The sequence below is a fragment of the Anastrepha obliqua genome, chromosome 4 (assembly GCF_027943255.1).
Source record: "Anastrepha obliqua isolate idAnaObli1 chromosome 4, idAnaObli1_1.0, whole genome shotgun sequence".
NCBI classification, from domain to species: Eukaryota; Metazoa; Arthropoda; class Insecta; order Diptera; family Tephritidae; genus Anastrepha; species Anastrepha obliqua.
The window spans coordinates 78,032,310-78,052,076 of NC_072895.1; the positions used below are offsets into that span (position 1 = coordinate 78,032,310).

Below are 19,767 nucleotides of genomic sequence, written 5' to 3' on the forward strand. Positions count from 1 at the left end.
CATTCATCCATTCCTTCAGGGTCCTCTATACTCCTTCCAACATATTACCGAAGAATTTGCAACAAGTGGTCTGCTTACTCACAAACCACTCATTTTGGCACAAATTTTAACATCCTTAGACACCAAACAAAGTTAAAAAAAATAAATAAATAAATAATTGGCGCGTACACTTCTGTTAGGTGTTTGGCCGAGCTCCTCCTCCTATTTGTGGTGTGCGTCTTGGTGTTGTTCCACAAATGGAGGGACCTACAGTTTCAAGCCGACTCCGAACGGCAGATATTTTTATGAGGAGCTTTTTCATGGCAGAAATACACTCGGAGGTTTGCCATTGCCTGCCGAGGGGTGACCGCTATTAGAAAAATATTTTTATTAATTTTGCTTTCATCGAGATTCGAACCAACGACCTCTCAGTGAATTCCGAATGGTGATCACGCACCAACCCATTCGGCTACGGCGGCCGCCAAACAAAGTTAGAATCCTATAAAAATACGTCAGCCTCCCCAAATGCCCTAGCTATTGAAGTACTTCTTCAACGAGGATTTGAATTCACGATTTCTTCTATCAGAGTTAAAACGCCTGACGAATACAAAATATTCTACCCAATCCCTAAAACCCCCCGTATCTCCTTAAATCCAGAATTATTACTTTGTATAATAACATATTCGATAACGGCTCAATCCCACAATAATGGAAAATTTCGTCTACACTTTCTATTCCGCAGCCAAATAAATCAATGTCCATAATATCAAGCTATAGACTAACAACATGCTTACATGTATAACAAAAGTAATAATGTGTGATGTGGTTTTCCAAAATAAATGGTTTATTAACACAGCACCAGTTTGATTTCCATAGAGACTTAGGAGAATTATGGACTCTTTGTTTTACTTTCAACATTCCGCTGCCATAGCGAATACCCCAAAGGTCTTCCCTTTCCGTCGCACTATTTATAATAGCCTTCAACGAATTAAACGTTTCCGTACAGTTCCGTTGAGCACTTTGTTTATGCCGATGATGACCTTATTTTTACACAGACTGGAAATACCGATAAAGTCAAAGATATATTTTTCAATATCGTTAATGCTATTTCTAATTGTTTTCAAACATCAAGTGCCAATATTTCAATAACAAATTGCTCAACTATCCACAAAAGCAGAAAACATAAGTGGTAAGTCGCTTCTCCACCTTCCATTTCCCAATACCCAAATTTACAGAAGCTCTGAAATTACAATATTAGGCTTAATATTTACTTTAGTTTTCTTTTTTTTTAACAAAAATTTATAACGGACTCTCGATTTATGTCAACTGCGCAAAAGCCCATATCAAACTCCGACATTGGCCTTACCATTCCGCAGCCAAAGGAGGTATTTGTGCTTTTGCTACTTCACCAGTCAAATCAGTCCTTGAACAAGATAGACCACTTAATATTACTGTTAAGGTCCAAGCCAGTAAAACCAAAGTTGTACATTATTAGGGTGCATATCACTAATATACCAAAGGAATTTATATCAACCCAAAATTTATTAAAACACCCGACTATCCGCCTTTAAATCTTCTTACTTACATCTACTTTTATAATTGACCTTTAGAATCGTCTTAACACTAGAACTACCGATTCGTCAAAATGACCGGCCCAAACTTTTAACATTTTCAATATGACTTCTCAGGAACTACTTCAAGCTGCCACTATGGCGAATGCCAATCAAAATTCCCGGAAAATGTAATTACAGTTTTTCCCAAATTTTCAGAATTTTGCATTTTTTAATGCATTTTTATTTTCTGATTTGTACTTGTTGTATGTTTAAACTGGCCACAGTACCCAGTCATTTTCTTATCGGCAGTTCTTGTATGCGATTGAAATACGAGCGATTGAAAGAAGTGTACTCAGACTTTTAGAAGGAATAACAAATATAAGGGAAGACTTTTCTGATATTGACGAAGGTGATTTTGGTTCTGAAAATAGACTAGCAGATATTCCTGACGATCAATCAGAAATAGAAGAAGTGCGTATTTCGTCAGACAGCAATAATGAAGAAGAGAATATCTTAAAAGTATAGGGTTATCTTATAAGAGGTGTTTGATATTCAAAGAAAAATTATATTTTTTAATATAAATGATCCGATGTTTATTTCATTATAAAGAGGAAGGTATGCCGTTAATAGTGGAAAATAACATCAGGCAAATGACCACCACGACCTCGCTTACAGGACAACATCATTTTCATGAAATTTTCCATAACCGAATTGCTAAGTAGCTGCCTGTGTCCTCGATAGCCTCACGAATCCCATCTTTGAGGTCTTGAGTTGACCCTGGGCTGTTGGCGTAGACCTTCTCTTTTACGTGGCTCCAAAGAAACAAGTCACAAGGTGCTAAATCACAAGATCTCGTTCTCAGTGGGGCCCGGACTCGAGAGTAATTCGAATTATATAATATCAAGAAGACATAATTGGCAAGGGCCCGCATTTGCAATTTTCCCCCGGATCCTGGATATGCGCTCTACAATTGACAGGTCCCAAACGTGAAATAAAATGTTCACCGAACTCGCCTCTCAACAAGTCCATTGTTACGCGTGCTGTGTGGCATGTGGCACCGTCTTGCTGAAACCACATGTCATGCAAGTCAAGCTCCTGCATTTTGGGCAAAAAAAAAGTTTGATATCATTTCATGGTAGCGCTCACCATTCACAGTTACGTTACGATTCGCAGCATCTTTGAAGAAGTACGGTCCAATGATACCTCCGGCCCATAAACTGCACCAAACCTTTTCTCTTGCAATTCTTCTGGCTGATCTCCACTTCAAAATCGACAATTCTGCTTATTTACGTACCCATTGATCCAAAAATGAGCTTCGTCGCTGAACACAATTTTTCGTCTTTAAACTTTCTTAACAGAACACGCATTTTTATAATAAAATTCAATGATTTGTAAGCGTTGTTCGTTTATAAGACGGTTCATGGTTAAATTATAGACCAAACTGAAGATGTTTGACAGTGAAACAAAACACGAAACGTGCGTCAGCTGTTTAAACCAACTGTTTCAAGAGATAATAGCTAAAAAATCACCCTTTACATATATACGTATATACTTTTGCGTACGAGTACATTCATGTGCCTAGGTTTCTTGGGCTAAGACGTACGATAAACTCACTCGGACGCTTCCGTCTATAAACATATTTGTATGGACACACTTATATTAATTATTATCATTAGGTTGGGGAATAATTCGGTTGGGTAATAATTTTTCGGCCGCGGTAGCCGAATGGGTTGGTGCGTGATTACTATTCGGAATTCACAAAGAGAACGTAGGTTCGAATCTCGGTGAAACACCAAAATTAAGAAACATATTTTTCTAATAGCTGTCGTCCCTCGGCAGGCAATGGCAAACCTCCGAGTGTATTTCTGCGATGAAAAAGCTTCTCATTTGTGGAACAACATCAAGACGTACGTCACAAATAGGAGGTGGAGCTCGGCCAAACACCCAAAGAGGGTGTATGCGACAATTATATATATATATACAAATTTTTCGGTAAATCCCCTTGAATGAAGGTGATTGAGAATCGTTTTATGATCGCAGTTCATTTTTTCCGCCAATTCGCGACTGGTTTGGTGACCAGTTCTCCTTCAAAAGTGATTTGAGACGTTCTTCATCGAATTCAGAAGGCCGTCCGCTGCGGGAGGTGTCATCAACGTCAAGGTCGCTATTTTTGAACTTTGCAAAGCATTTCCGTGCTGGGTATTCCATTTCTAAGACTCAAAACTAATAAAAAATTAAATAACTCAAATATACAATTAACATAGCTTTGTAGAGCAAAACGAGTTCTATCGAATGAATACTTACGCTTTGCCAAACAGCAAACAAATCATTGTAAAATAAAGGAAAACGAATTCTGAACAAATATAAAAATAAGCTACACATGTTTTTTTTTTCTTTTTTGAAGCTCTTCCTGCTCTCCTACACCTTTTTCTTCAAGAAATTATCAACGGAAGAAAATGGCAATGCTGTAATGTAATGCTGTGCAACTTATCTCACTAAAAACTTGTTTCTATAAGGTTGCTGAATATCAGAAAATAGAAGGGAAACCTCAGTTTCATTTGCGATGGATATAAAGAAATTTGAAGAACGAGAACTGATAACCAATAAATACATCCGTTGGTTCAAACATATGATTCCACTCAATCAAAGCTTTATTACCTATTTCTGATTATTCAATAATACCACAGATTTTCTTTCTTAAGTGAAACACAACAATATTTGTTCAATTTATTAGTTTTTATTTCATTATGTTTTTTGTCTATGGAATCACAACTCCTCCTGCAACATAGGATGGGCTTATGTGAATGTCCCAGGACTTCTTGGCATAATAATATACAACTTTTTTAAATTCGTTCTTCAGCTCTGAAATCGTCTTGTGCTAAATAGCATAGGCCATATTTTTACCCTAAAGAAAAAAGTCAAATGGTGTCAAATCACAAGATCTCGGCAGCCATTTGACCTCTTTGATGTGTGAGATGATGCATCCTGGCAACTTTGTTCGCTACAGAGACATTGCTTTATGCGCTGTGCCCATTTTATTTAATTCAGGCCATAAAAAACTAAAATAAAGTTGCCGGCTTTATTTTCAAAGAAGTACGGTCCGGATTGAACCTATTGCCTAAGACCAGTTTGCCAAAGCCTGTGGCACCAATTATCTGAAGAAGAAAATAAAAAAAATGTGCCTATCAAAAATGATTTCTTTCAAATACCTGCTTCGCCATTTAATCACCCTCTATAGCTAACAAAATAAATTTTCCAATTTCTAAACCAATGAATTCTGTAATAAAAATTATAATTTCGACCAATAAATTTTTATTTTTTTGGTACTATTTGACTTAATAATGGTTTGCCTACCGCTTTAAACACTATCATAATAATAAAACAACATGAATGAAGATGTGGTACATATTTTACAACAATAACGATATGATTAATAATCTCCGAATTTTATTAATATGTGATTCAGCTCATGATGCTGATTTGCTTTAGTAGTGGCGTCTGATAATACGATCCAGATCATTCCAACTGCACGAATAGTCGATTTGGAGAAGACCTTTTTTGCTCAACCCGAATTTATTCCCGTAAATTCCGCTGCAGAGCGATGAGGATGGTCTTCGCCCTACGGTACTACCATAAATTGTACTCCCTTTATTGCCCGCATCCATGTACCCGTACATCGAAGGAGAGGGGGCGTATATCATCGAGCAATCATAACACTCTGATACGCTACAATATGGTAAGGTTGCATAGGGGTTAGAGTAGTCGTAAGCAAGAGGAGGTGGGGGTAGCGATGGTGGAGCAGGAAATTCAAAATGCGGAGCTGGTTTTTCATATGACGGGCCACTGCGTGGTCGAGCTATAGCATCATATCCAGACGTTTTGTTCGATATCATTGTCGATGTTTGGATATGTTCCTCGCCAATGGAGCTGTGCAATTCAGTAGAGGAGGATGAAGAGATACCTTTGGTTTAATAAGAAAAACATATTTATAACTTGTTCAAATATCTGTGTAAATATTATGTTTAAATGGATGATTTTTTGATCATTTACATACATACCTCCATAACCAGTATATGCATCTTCTTCTGCTTCTAAATTCATCATCATATATGACATGTAATCCTCATACTTTCCGCGGCCCACACCATAAAGCTCACTGCGACTATCTTCGTAGCGACGACGACGTATCATTGGCACTGGTGATGTGCAACAATCTAGTTGGCATGCCTCGTTCCAGTGGGAGCGACGCCGATTACGAGGCATGGTGGCAGCTAGGCGATGTGACGGTGTCACTGGTAGTTCCTCATGGATCTCTCGTGACGGCGAGCGTAACTTATAATACGGACTAGTGGAAAGTGACGTGTCATAATAAGGTTCAGGCGAAGAACGTACTGGAGTGGAACTCAGCTTTCTAGAATTGCATATGATGTATATACCTGGTTAGTAATATAGAGCAATACGCACTTTCTGACATAGTCATAATTTTCCAAATCCCATGGATCCACATAACAACGTTGCGAAGGCAAAAGAGTTGTGCCATAAATGTCTTCTGTGTTGTCGATGGTGTAATATGGTGACTCCGACACTTCAAAATGTTCTCCGTAATGTTCTCGTCGAGCAACTGGTAGAGGCAACTTTGGACCTCGTCGACGAGGTGTTGTGTGGCTGTGCTCACGCATTTCTCACACACGGTCAAGGATGTAAAACCCTGAATTAAAAGTTTTGAATTAGTTAGACAATAATAGAAAATAAAAACAAAACTAGAAACTATCTCATTAGTCTGATGTACAGAAGCAGCTTCGTAGCGGTTTCGATGACATTTATAATTATTTTTAGTGTATCAGGAGATTAAGCCAAATTCGGATATATTTTCACCAGATATTATGCCAGATCCACCAATACTAATTATATATAAAGGGTGTTCAAATACATGAATATTTTTAAAAATTAAACAAAATCATCATAATGCAATTTCTTTTGATTATTACGAATTTCTTTTGATATTTACGAAACTCGAATTCTTTTAGAGCCTTGGCTGATTGTGAAGCAACGCATCACATCAACCAAATTTTCCTAGGACTTGTTGATGGTTTCTGACTCTAAGAAAAGGTTCGAATGCTTTAAAAAGTAATAAATCTATATTTTCCGGTTTCAATAACTGTGTAATATATTTTTTTTAAATACATGGTTTTATTTACTGAAGCGCTTATAACTATGCTATGCTTACTAGCCCGTTCCTTCTTCTAACGCAGTGCGATCTGTTCGTCTTCGACGTGATATGCCGATTGTGTGCGGAGAGCAGTAGCAAGATAGTCCCACACGAACTCTATATTCTGCAATTTTTTAAGATATTTTTCGCTGCTATTTTTGATCTCGTGTTAGACCACGTGTAATTGAGAAACTTTGTGTATGTTTGAGTTTTTGATGTTTCAAGGCGCAGCTATTATTGTTCTTAGTAACTTGGGTTGCACCCTTTGTATAATATTATAAATGCAGCGTTATGGAAAGTGCAATTAAGATGAATTCTTTCGAAGAAAATGCTGGAATCTGCCAAAAACTATTTCATGGACTTGTTCGTACAGTTCTAGTGTTATTTTAAATATTCATTGTAATTGTTTGCCATTTAGATTCGCGATTCATCTTCTTCAAGAAATCAACCATTTTGCCATTTTTAGTTGATGGAGCTTCAATGAAAAGCTCATTTTTCCTTTTCAGAAGCGGTTTACTCGAACCCGAGTTGTCAAATTTGTCAACCGATGAGGAATGTCTCTAGCTTAAGAAAGAAATCCGAAAATTTTTTCTCAAGCTTGATTACTAGAAAAAGGGAAGCGAATCGATATTGACGCGGAGTTAATTGAATATTGGAACAGCAAGAAATACACGTTGCCATCGCACCGAAAACTTACTTTTGTTACCCAATCAGTACCTGAAACACAACTTAGTGCCGAACGAGCTTTCTCAGCATACTTAAATAAAACTTTTCTGTTGAAAGTTTTGAAATCGTCCCCTTAGTATTAAAATAGCCTATACATTTTTTGATGTTTTGAGAAAATGAATTTCAAACTTTTTGTCGAAAGTAGCTCTCACTCAAATCTCGTTATGTCTGTAAATATTTATTATTTTTTGACTGACGTTTTGACCCACTTTGTGGAACTAGAATTTGACAAAATTTTGACCACATATAAAATCGACGATGGAGAATCCAAAAATTCAATAAAAAAATAATAGCCTATGAGCACATAGGCTATTGTTATACTAAGGGGACGAAATCATTTGTTTATTTATTTATTTTTCTGGGGTTGCCTTTTCCGAAATGGGCAACCAAACTTTAATTTCGTTCTGTTCGAGGTGCAAATTGCAGACGTCAATGCGTTGGGTTGAGTTAAATAAATTTCCTTTAAATAAGAGTACCCGATATAAAGTTTTTCAGTATTTCCCTATTTTAAATTATTTCCTATAAGCAGTCTTATGGTCCTTCTCTTAAACAAAAATAATTAAAGCGATTTCGCATTATTTTTATTTAATTAGTACTAAAATATGGCCACAATGAATACTTTTTTCACATGTTAAGTGTGATATTTGAATTTAAAAGGAATTTTTAAAAAATTCCATTTGCTCTTAAAAAAACCTAAATTAAAAATTTAGTGAAATAAGTTAATCAAAAGATATATTTGACGGATCTTCATTAAGAATCGGCGGGAATCAAACCAGGTGGGAATAACAGTTATATATTTTTGAAGTCTGGAAGTCAAAAAAAAGCGATTGATAACAAATTTAAATGAAAATTAAGCCTTTTTGACGTGATAACGTCTTATAATTCGATTTAGCCGGCTGCATGCACGAAAAAATGTGTCGTTACCTTGCTCAATCGTCGTTACCTTGCTCATGGTCGTTACCTTGCTTGAACTGCAAGCGAGAACGCGGAACGAACGACAAATCGATGATGGTGCCTCTTCGTGTTGTTGACTTATTAACGTCTGATGCACAATCGAAATTGAACATATCTTTCATGAATTTGATAAAAGTTTCGTAATTTTTCACGTCTGTGTAAATGTAACTTGACCTATTCCATTGCGATTCGATTTACCTCAAATTAAACAAATACAATTAAAATTTTGTTTTGAAAATTGCAAACATTACATCAGTATTTTCTTATGACGTTGTCACGTTAAACTATCGTCAGTAAACCGACTTTACAGACAACCTCTTTTTTTCTTAGAAATTTCCATATAATAGGTAGTTTGAAGTACTTGATCGCTGGAAAATATCGGTATAGAAAGTAAAAGTTTCAATCTGGTATCGTGTAGTATCGAATTTCAGTCTTAGATTAAGTTAGTTTTATTTGGTTGAAAGTAGCACCAACAATGGCTAAATATGGAGAAGTGGCTTTAGATATGAATCGTACTGCCTCAGCCAGAGATTTTTATCAATTATTTTCAGCTGTCTTCTATTAAAACCCAAAAGGCCAGTTTTTCGTACTACCTTCTTTTAATAAACCGCCCCTTCAATGCCAATTGTTGTATCGCTGTATGACTGCGCTAAAATTAGTTTTTGTAACGCCCTTCACAAGTTTCAATTAGTGATGAATCTTCCGTTCACATGAGAATATTTAAATATTGTTTGAGTTTGAGTAAAATATATGAGCGTATACTTTTAAACACAGCTATATAGAAAAAGGTGTGCATATACCTACATACATATATTACAATACAATAAAATGCGTCTTTATGCGCATGTAGGTATTTTCACATTACTTCACGATTTTTAATGCGCTTTGTTTCGGATGCAATGAAAAGAGTCGCACGAAATTTGTTGTGGAAAATTTCACTTTTAATTTTGAACTTGCTATTGCAATTTAACATTTTTTGTTTATGGTTTGCAGATTTTGCGGTGAAAATACTTTTAATGTATTATGTTGCGTGCGCACTTGAAGCTGCATCTAACAACAAGAGGGTGGTGCCAGCTGAGCGACGTTAATAATCGCTCTTGGCTCTTGAAATGATGTTTAATTTTGTGCACGAGTATAATAATAATTAATTTAATTTTGCAAATAATTGCTACAAGATACACAAAATTCAGTCTCAGTTTTTTAACGCATATGGCACTGAATGTGTTTACGTGCTTTTGTATCTGCAAATATTTATATACACATATAAAATAAATGAAGTCAAAAAATAATTAATAATTTAGTGAATATCAGTTATTAGCAGAGTTAGCAGAGTTTCATTGCAAAAAAAAAAAAAAAAAACATCTGGAAGTAGCAAACTTCTGAATGAATTTTTACCATGAAAAAGTTTCTTATCAAAAAAGCTTCTTTCGTTCGTAGCGGGCATTTAAGGCGCACTCCCCAAATTGGAGAAAGGTGTATTTAGGTATCCATATGTATGTAGAATATACATACACATTATTTTATCTCTAATTGTTGTCTGAGAAATGTCAGTGAAATACTGGACTTAGAGTAATTTTTAAATATTAATTATATATTAGGTGTGCAACTAAGTTCTCGCTGTTTTTCTGATGAAAATACAACTTTATTCTGAAAAAAAAAAAAAAAAATGGTTACAAATGAATCATCGAAAGTATTGCCCATCGCTGGATACTACTTTTTCCCATATTTCTGGTAGATCTCGTATACGGTCGCGGTAAAACTGTTCATCTTTTGAGGCTATCCACGGATCAAGCCGTTTTTTGATGTCTTATTATGAATGGAACTGCTCGTCAGCTAGACCATATGCCATCGATCGGAACAGGTAATAATCGGACGATCGGCAATATCTGGAGAATATGGCGGGTGGGGTACGATTTCCCATTTCAGTGTTTCCAGGTAGGTTTTAACGGGTTTGGCAACGTGAGGCCGAGCGTTGTCATACTGGAATCACTTTTTCATGCCTCTCCGCGTATTGCGGCCGGTTCTCGCGCAGTATTCGGCTCAATCGCACCAATTGAAGTCGATACAGACCCCCAGTGCTGGTTTCGCTTGGTTTTAACAATTCATAATAAATAACACCAACCTGGTCCCACCAAATACACAGCATAACTTCGCAGCGTGAATATTCGGACGAGGCGACGACGTACCATGACTTTCTTTTCTTTGGATTGATGTAATGAATCCATTTTTCATCACCCGTCACAATGCGATGGAAAACCCTTCCTTTTTTGCCGCTGGAGCAGTTGTTCACAGGCGAAAAAACGACGTTCAACATCCCTTAGTTTTAACTAATAAAAAATCATGATGAAGTCCTTGAATTTGAATCATTCCCAAAGCATGCAATCGCTTGGAAATGGATTGGCGGGTAACTCCTAATACTGAAGCAGGCTCTTCTTGCGTTTGACACGGATCCTCATTGAGCAATGCCTCCAATTCAGCGTCTTCGAGGGGTTTTGGCCATCCTTCACGCGTACGGTCGTCAACATTAAAATCACCATCTTTGAAGCGACGGAACCAATCTCGACACGTTGTTTCACTTAAAGCAGCATCTCCATAAAATTTTTGTAGCTCTCGATGCGCTTCAGCCGCCGTTTTTTTTCGAAAAAAGAGTAAAATCAACACTTCCCGCGAATGACGATTATTCGGCACAAAATCAGACATTTTCACAAAACGAAAAGTATATGATACCAAAACTAAATCACTAATGTGTTGAAGCAGTTTGTTTACCATATATCTAAGTTTGGTTTATGACGTTGAGGTTATGTTAGAATCGACTAGCACACACTGCTGGCGGCATCTATTGACAAACAGCGGGAACTTCGTTGCGCACCTAATAAGTTTATGCTAAAAGACACCAAACTTTCCTATAAAAATATCGAATTACAGCTCATTACACGCAGTGTTGCAAAGGCGAACTTGTTAGAAGGCAACCCTCATATTATATGGTAAAACTTTCCTTTTTTGTGGGAAAGGTCAAAAATAAATTAATCAAACTAATTACGAAGTTTGAAACCAAATACATAGGTATATGTTATGGCTATGTTATAAAACCTAAACTACGAAAATGATGCATTTAACCGAAAATAATGGATTTGCCGATATTCTCTGAAATATTTTTCACTGCTTTGACTATTTACAGACATACCAAAATATTTCGTGTTTATAGATCCAAAGGGCAGAATAAAATTTTGCCTTTATTATTGAATTGATATTGAAAAAATCTTTTAAAGAATCTGAAAAAAGATTATTAGTGAAGCTGCGGCAATGTTGCATTGTTATGTAGATGTTTTCCATATTACGTACACACATCAACGCCGTATATATATATATATATATATATAAAGCTCTAGCGTGAACCGATGCGACGAATACAACTAGTTATATATAATAATACAACTATATATATATATATATATGTATATAAGTATATATAAGGTTGGCCAAAAAGTCTTGCGGTATTTCCGTAAGCTTGTCTTTGCAAGCGCGTAGTTCTAGTTGTATTCGTCGTATCGGTTCACGCTAGAGCTTTTTGGAAAACCCTTTTCACGTTCTAACACATGTTTGATTAATTGTTGTTTGCTTTTAGTCGTTCGTGAGTTATAGCGTCGCAAACATGGACCAAAATAAAGAGAAAATACGGCATATTTTACAGTACTACTACGATAAAGGCAAAAATGCATCTCATGCTGCCAAAAAAATTTGTGCAGTTTATGGACCCGATACAGTTTCCATTTCCACCGCACAACGATGGTTTCAACGTTTTCGTTCTGGTGCAGAGGTGATCGAAGATGCGCCACGGTCCGGAAGGCCTGTCGTCGAAAATTGCGATAAAATCGCTGAATTGATCGAAAGAGACCGGCATAGTAGCATCCGTAGCATCGGCCAAGAGCTGGGCATGAGTCATCAAACCGTTAGAAACCATTTGAAGAAGCTTGGATTCAAAAAGAAGCTCGATGTATGGGTGCCACACGACTTGACGCGAAAAAACATTTTTACCCGTATGGATGCATGCGAATCGCTTCTGAATCGCAACAAAATCGACCCGTTTTTGAAGCGGGTGGTGACTGGCGATGAAAAGTGGGTCACTTACGACAACGTGAAGCGCAAACGGTCGTGGTCGAAAAGCGGTGAAGCTGCCCAGACGGTGGCCAAGCCTGGATTGACGGCCAGGAAGGTTCTTCTATGTGTTTGGTGGGATTGGCAGGGAATCATCCACTATGAGCTGCTCCCCTATGGCCAAACGCTCAATTCGGACCTGTACTACCAACAACTGGACCGCTTGAATGCAGCACTCATGCAGAAGAGGCCATCTTTGATTAACAGAGGCCGAATTGTCTTCCATCAGGACAACGCCAGGCCACACACATCTTTGGTGACGCGCCAGAAGATCCGGGAGCTCGGATGGGAGGTTCTTTTGCATCCACCGTATAGTCCGGATCTCGCACCAAGTGATTACCACCTATTTCCATGGCGAACGAGCTTGGTAGTCGGAAGTTGTCCTCAAGAGAGTCCTGTGAAAATTGGCTCTCCGAGTTTTTTGACAATAAGGAAGCGAGCTTCTACAAGAGGGGCATTATGAAGTTGGCATCTCGTTGGGAACTCGTCATCGAACAAAACGGCGCATATTTGACTTAAATCGCATTATTATAACCAATTTTATGAACAATTGAAAATTCAATAAAAATACCGCAAGACTTTTTTGACAACCTTATATATAATTACACTCCTTTTGGGCATTTGGCAGCGCTCTTCCTACAGTTTTAAGCCGACTCCGAACAGCAAATGGGTTTTTATGAAAAGCTTTCTTCATAGCAGAAATACACTCGGAGGTTTGCCATTGCCTGCCGAGAGGCGACCTATAGTAATACAACTTTTTCTATCATTTGGTGTTTCATACAAATTAATACATACAGCTATTTTATTCGAAGTTCATTGAAAGCTCTAGACATATTACGGATGTGCGTGAATTGGTATCATTGGTCGATACTGATTGCCACTAATATTCAACTAACACAGTGCTGACGTGTAGAAATAGTCCTTTATCCTCCTATTAGTGTAGTAGCCGTTTTAAGGATTACAACCGAGTTCCGCTTCCTCTCATATTAAGTGATGACAAAATACCCAGCAGGTATCGCGTCGAATATTATCAGGGCTGTAGTATTTGTATTCATTTGTAAGACATGACATAGCCAGCGGCAGGATCCTTATTCGTTGCACCAAGTCTCTGTGAAGTTCATAAATTTTCGGCCAAACCAACAGTCTCCGTATCTGATGCCGAAAAATTGCTAAGTGTTTTTTGGTTGGGATAAGAATTTATTGCAGCACTTATGTTAATGGGGACAGCGGTTCTATAGGGTGATTTTTTAAGAGCTATAGGAAAGTTTTTCAAAAAAACACAAGTAAAATTCAGAAAAATGCATGAAATTTTTATTTAAATCGATAGTACAGTCCATATAATTTAATGTTTGAAGATTATTTCATGCAAATGTTGACCGCGACTGCGCTTCAAAACGTCCATCTGCTTAGTCCAATTTTGGCATACTCTTTCCAATGTTTCGGCCGGTATCTCACATATAAATGCTTTAATGTTGTCTTCCAATGCGTTAATTGAAGTAGGCTTGTCTGAATAGACATGAGCTTTAACATAGCCCCACAAAAAATAATCTGAAGGCGTTATATCGCACGATCTGGGTGGCCAACTGACAGGTCCCGAACGTGAAATAAAATGTTCACCGAACTCGCCTCTCAACAAGTCAATTGTTAAGCGTGCTGTGTGGCATGTGGCAACGTCTTGCTGAAACCACATGTCATGCAAGTCAAGCTCTTGCATTTTGGGCAAACAAAATTTGGATATGATTTCACGGTGGCGCTCACCATTCACAGTTAAGTTACGACTCGCAGCATCTTTGAAGAAGTACGGTCCAATGATACCTCCAGCCCATAAACTGCACCGAACTGTGACCTTTTCTGGATACATTGGTAGCTCTTGCAATTCTTCTGGCTGATCTTCACTCCAAAATCGACAATTCTGCTTATTTACGTACCCATTGATCCAAAAATGAGCTTCATCGCTGAACACAATTTTTCGATAAAAAAGTGGATCTTCGGCCAACTTTTCAAGAGACCATTCACCAAAAATTCTGCGTTGCGGTAGGTCGTTCGGCTTCAATTCTTGCACCATCTGTATTTTGAAAGGCTTCACACCTAAATCCTTTCGCAGAATTTTCCACGTTGTTGAGTAGCAGAGGCCCAATTGCTGCGAACGGCGACGAATCGTTAATTGATGGTCATCATTAACACTGGTCATCATTACAGCTGCGATATTTTCTTCAGTTCGCACTCTACGTACGCGTGTTGGTGGTTTGATGTCCAAAAATGTAAACTTGGTTCTAAATTTAGTCACAATAGCTCGAATAGCTGCTTCAGTGGATCGATTAAACTGACCATAAAATGGAAGAAGCGCGCGATAAACTTTCTTAACAGAACACGCATTTTTATAATAAAATTCTATGATTTGCAAGCGTTGTTCGTTTCTAAGACGATTCATGGCTAAATTATAGACCAAAGTGAAGATGTTTGGCAGTGAAACAAAACTCGAAACGTGCGTCAGCTATTTAAACCAACTGTTTAAAAAGATAATAGCTAAAAAATCACACGTTACATTGGATTTCGATGTTGACATCCTCCATATATTATTATATATGATATATATGTAAATATTTATTTATTTTTATTTGAGTAAATAAGAAGTTTAATGAATGAATGTTTAGAAGAAGCAAAGTCAATCCCAATAGGTTTGTAAATGGAATTGAATTCGATCAGAGCTCTCATGACGCGTGCATTCTTTATATACAGAGTTCTTATGCCAATAGGGAAAAACCCTAAATTACGAAGCGCTATTAAAGGACTATTAAGATAGATTCGCTCCAGAAGAGAGGGACTATCCACAATACCTTGAATAATATCAAACACGAAAGATAAAACCAAAATAGTTCGCCGAGACTGCAGAGATACCCGTTGATTTGCAGGCATCTAGAGTAGTATGAGTGTATGGGGTCATAAAGACGAAGGGAACGTAGAGCAAATCCAATCAAAACTCTTTGCTTTCGTTTAATTAGTGTTATGTAACAGACATGATTTCCAGATTAAGGAATCATAAGAGTTTACGGACTTGTTATTTCTGTACTGTTGCGCCTTACAAACGCTAATATAGATTAAGATTTTGAAATTATTATACATATAACGCTTTCACTTACGAGCTTTAGTTGTTTTTTTTCAGTGAGTTGAAAAATTCGTCTTGCCCAAAATATGGAATCAACTCGTGAAAATTTTCTTTCATTGAGGTTTACGATTTTCAGTGTAGAGTATCGAGAAGGGAATGCGTTGATTAACATACTTCGGCTTTTGGCCTTGAAGCTCCCCATTTAGACACTATGAAACGCTGTTACAACGCGCTCCAACGTGGTTGTTGATCCTTGCAAGATGAATTTCGTGAACGGCACCCAAAAACGGTTGTTGTGTCAAAAGAAATCGCGAGCACTATTGTTGAAGAAACTCAGGCGCGGTGCTTCGAAGCATGATATCTTTTTTCCCCAACATTAAAAATAAAATGAGAGGTCAGAGTTTTTCAATGCCTGAAGGAACTGGTGAAGCCTTTAAACAGCTTTTTTAAGAGTTATCTACTACGGAGTGGCAAAAGTGCTTTGAAAATTAGTTCAAATGAATGTATACAGGTATTGACAATCAAGGAGAAGATTTTGAAAAACAATTATTTTACTGTTTTCCATATTGAGCGTAAAATGTAAAAGGCAACCCTCGTAAATAAATTTGTTCTTCTGCTTATGTGGCTAATATGGCAATGCCTAATCCGGAGCAAAACCTTTCTCTGAAGGTTTTTTGCAATCATCTTTGGCGAGAATGTTGAGAAGTACTGCTGACGAAGGAATGGTGTGTGGCCTAGGTGACGTTGGGGCATTAGAGTATAGCAGATGTTCTCTGCTGATGCTTGGGAAAGAAATCTCCCCCGCGTTAAAAATAAGTAAACCGAGAAGGTCTGGTCTAAAAAAGGAAGCACGACTCGCGACCTCTGCCAGACCAATTGATAGCAGACATTATGAGTATATAGTATACGTATATAATTGTCCCGTACATTATTTCGTCCCCTTAGTATAACAATAGCCTATGTGCTCATAGGCTATTATTTTTTTATTGAATTTTTGGATTCTCCATCGTCGATTTTATATGTGGTCAAAATTTTGTCAAATTCTAGTTCCACAAAGTGGGTCAAAACGTCAGTCAAAAAATAATTAATATTTACAGACATAACGAGATTTGAGTGAAAGCTACTTTCGACAAAAAGTTTGAAATTCATTTTCTCAAAACATTAAAAAATTTATAGTCTATTTTAATACTAAGGGGACGATTTGTTGGATATTTGGCCGTGCTTTCCTTCCAATTTACTGTGCACGTCTTGATATTATTCCACAAATGCAGGGCCCCACAGTTTTATGTCGCATCCGAACGGCAGATAGTTTTTTATGATAAACTTGTTCATGACAGTGAAACATGCCCGCCGTAGTCGAATGGGTAAGTTATTGACTACCACTCGGAGTACGTATCAATTGTATGAAGCACCAAAATGAAGAAACAAAATTTTTTAATAGGGGTCGCTCTATGGCAGGTAATGGCGAATTTCCAAGTGTTTTACTGCTATCAGAAAGCTCTTCAAAGCATTACACCCCGCTTCTACTAGATTGTTAGAAATTATGGTCAATCGTTGCTATTCACAATTCAGGCGATCGCAATAATGCAATTACAGACCCTAGTGAAGCAAAGTGGAAGCAATGAGGACAATGGCTTTATGCCTCTAAAGTTTTGTTACACCAATCTTACATTAATAGCTGATAACATAATTAGCCCCTTGGGTACATTTGACACCTGAAACACGTCATGCACTTGTTTGTCCTAGCAGCGGATGACGTGTTTTGCTTTTATTAATTTATTTATTTTTCGAAGGGGATCCATTGTAGGGCGCTATTGCGTATCATTTTTATTGACGATTTACCAAATCAATTTTTTTAATGGGTGGGCTTATACGCAGAGTTTTTCTAATCCAATTACATTAAACTGCGTTTTATAAAGGTTGGCAAAAAAGTCTTGTGGTATTTCCGCAAGCTTGTCTTTGCAAGCGTGTAGTTCTAGTTGTATTCGTCGCATCGGTTCACGCTAGAGCTTTTTGGAAAGCTCTTTTCACGTGCTAACACGTGTTTGATTAATTGTTGTTTGTTTTAAGTCGTTCGTGAGTTATAGCGTCGCAAACATGGAGCAAAATAAAGAGAAAATACGGCATATTTTACAGTACTACTACGATAAAGGCAAAAGGCAATAAAATTTGTGCAATTTATGGACCCGATACAGTTTCCATTTCCACCGCACAACGATGGTTTCAACGTTTTCGTTCTGGTGCAGAGGTGATCGAAGATGCGCCACGGTCCGGAAGGCCTGTCGTCGAAAATTGCGATAAAATCGCTGGATTGATCGAAAGAGACCGGCATAGTAGCAGCCGTAGCATCGGCCAAGAGCTGGGCATGAGTCATCAAACCGTTATAAACCATTTGAAGAAGCTTGGATTCAAAAAGAAGCTCGATGTATGCCACACGACTTGACGCAAAAAAACATTTTTGCCCGTATGGATGAATGCGAATCGCTTCTGAATCGCAACAAAATCGACCCGTTTTTGAAGCGGATGGTGACTGGCGATGAAAAGTGGGTCACTTACGACAACGTGAAGCGCAAACGGTCGTGGTCGAAAAGCTGTGAAGCTGCCCAGACGGTGGCCAAGCCTGGATTGACGGCCAGGAAGGTTCTTCTGTGGATTGGCAGGGAATCATCCACTATGAGCTGCTCCCCTATGGCCAAACGCTCAATTCGGACCTGTACTGCCAACAACTGGACCGCTTGAATGCAGCACTCATGCAGAAGAGGCCATCTTTGATTAACAGAGGCCGAATTGTCTTCCATCAGGACAACGCCAGGCCACACAGATCTTTGGTGATGCGCCAGAAGCTCCGGGAGCTCGGATGGGAGGTTCTTTTGCATCCACCGTATAGTCCGGATCTCGCACCAAGTGATTACCACCTATTTCTGTCCATGGCGAACGAGCTTGGTAGTCGGAAGTTGTCCACAAGAGAGTCCTGTGAAAATTGGCTCTCCGAGTTTATTGACAATAGGGAAGCGAGCTTCTATAAGAGGGGCATTATGAAGTTGGCATCTCGTTGGGAACTCGTCATCGAACAAAACGGCGCATATTTGACTTAAATCGCATTATTATAACCAATTTTATGAACAATTAAAAATTCAATAAAAATACCGCAAGACTTTAATGCCAACCTTTATTTCGTTGGTACGTAGATTTTCGCTATTAGTAATTTGGAATCTGTAGTACCAACGTTACTAATAGCGATAGAAAGAGTGTAAAATAGGTTCACTATGCGGGTCGTTTCAAAAGTCCGTGCAAAGTCAGAGGGATGTCATTTTTGACACATATCGAGTTTATGTTTAGTTAGTAACATTTCTCGGAAGAACACACACCAAGTTTTAGCCGGAGCTTCCTATTCGTTTGTATCGGGGAAGTCGAGAGTTTTTCCTTTTCCACCACGACAAGGCATCAGCTCATGCCTCAGAAGTTATGGTCGCGAATTTAATGAAAATAGAGTTTCAATTCATTTGACCTCCCCATATTTTTTCAGACTTGGCTCCCTCGGATCCCTCAGACTACTATTTGTTCCCCAATTTGAAGAAATGGCTGTAGTGAAAAAGATTTTATTCAAACGAGGAAGTGTTGCAGAAACGAATGGGTATTTTTCGGACTTGGACAAATTATATTACTCGGAAGGGATCAACGAGGAGTGTACAAGCCTGACACCCTCGTAATTACGCGTAATCCAAAATTTAATGTAGAGATGTTGGACTTGCAAAGCTTTTCTGATAAAATAATTAATTTTTCAGTATTGCCCACATGAACGTTATTTATGGCAAAATGAATTATAATGAAGTTAGTGAATTGATTAGTTTTCATTATCCTAACCGCGAATTCAGACATGCTAGGCTCTTTACGGTGTCGTATGCCTATAATGGGCCTATATCAAGATTATCGAATTAAATAATAATTATTCCGAAGTTATTGACTTTAATTTAAATGTATACAACTTGCAATTGAACTTATTTCAAATGTTAAATTAAACTAGTAGTATGCAAGAGGAATAATGATAAATGAATAACTCAATTGTGGTGTGAAAAAGTGGTGGT

General features: G+C 37.8%; 1 protein-coding gene across 2 annotated transcripts in view; it reads right to left on the minus strand.

Moving 5' to 3' along the window:
• Positions 1–4,869: 4,869 nt before the first annotated feature.
• Positions 4,870–19,767, minus strand: part of LOC129246020 (uncharacterized) — a 64,878-nt gene continuing 49,980 nt past the window's right edge. For both annotated transcript variants that reach the window (XM_054884513.1, XM_054884512.1), the window contains exons 2-4: positions 5,997–6,240; positions 5,591–5,943; positions 4,870–5,493 (exon numbers count right to left, since the gene is read on the minus strand). In XM_054884513.1, the coding sequence (XP_054740488.1) occupies positions 5,018–5,493; positions 5,591–5,943; positions 5,997–6,211 (1,044 nt within the window). In that variant the 5' untranslated portion in view covers positions 6,212–6,240 and the 3' untranslated portion in view covers positions 4,870–5,017. The remainder of the gene's footprint in view (positions 5,494–5,590; positions 5,944–5,996; positions 6,241–19,767) is intronic.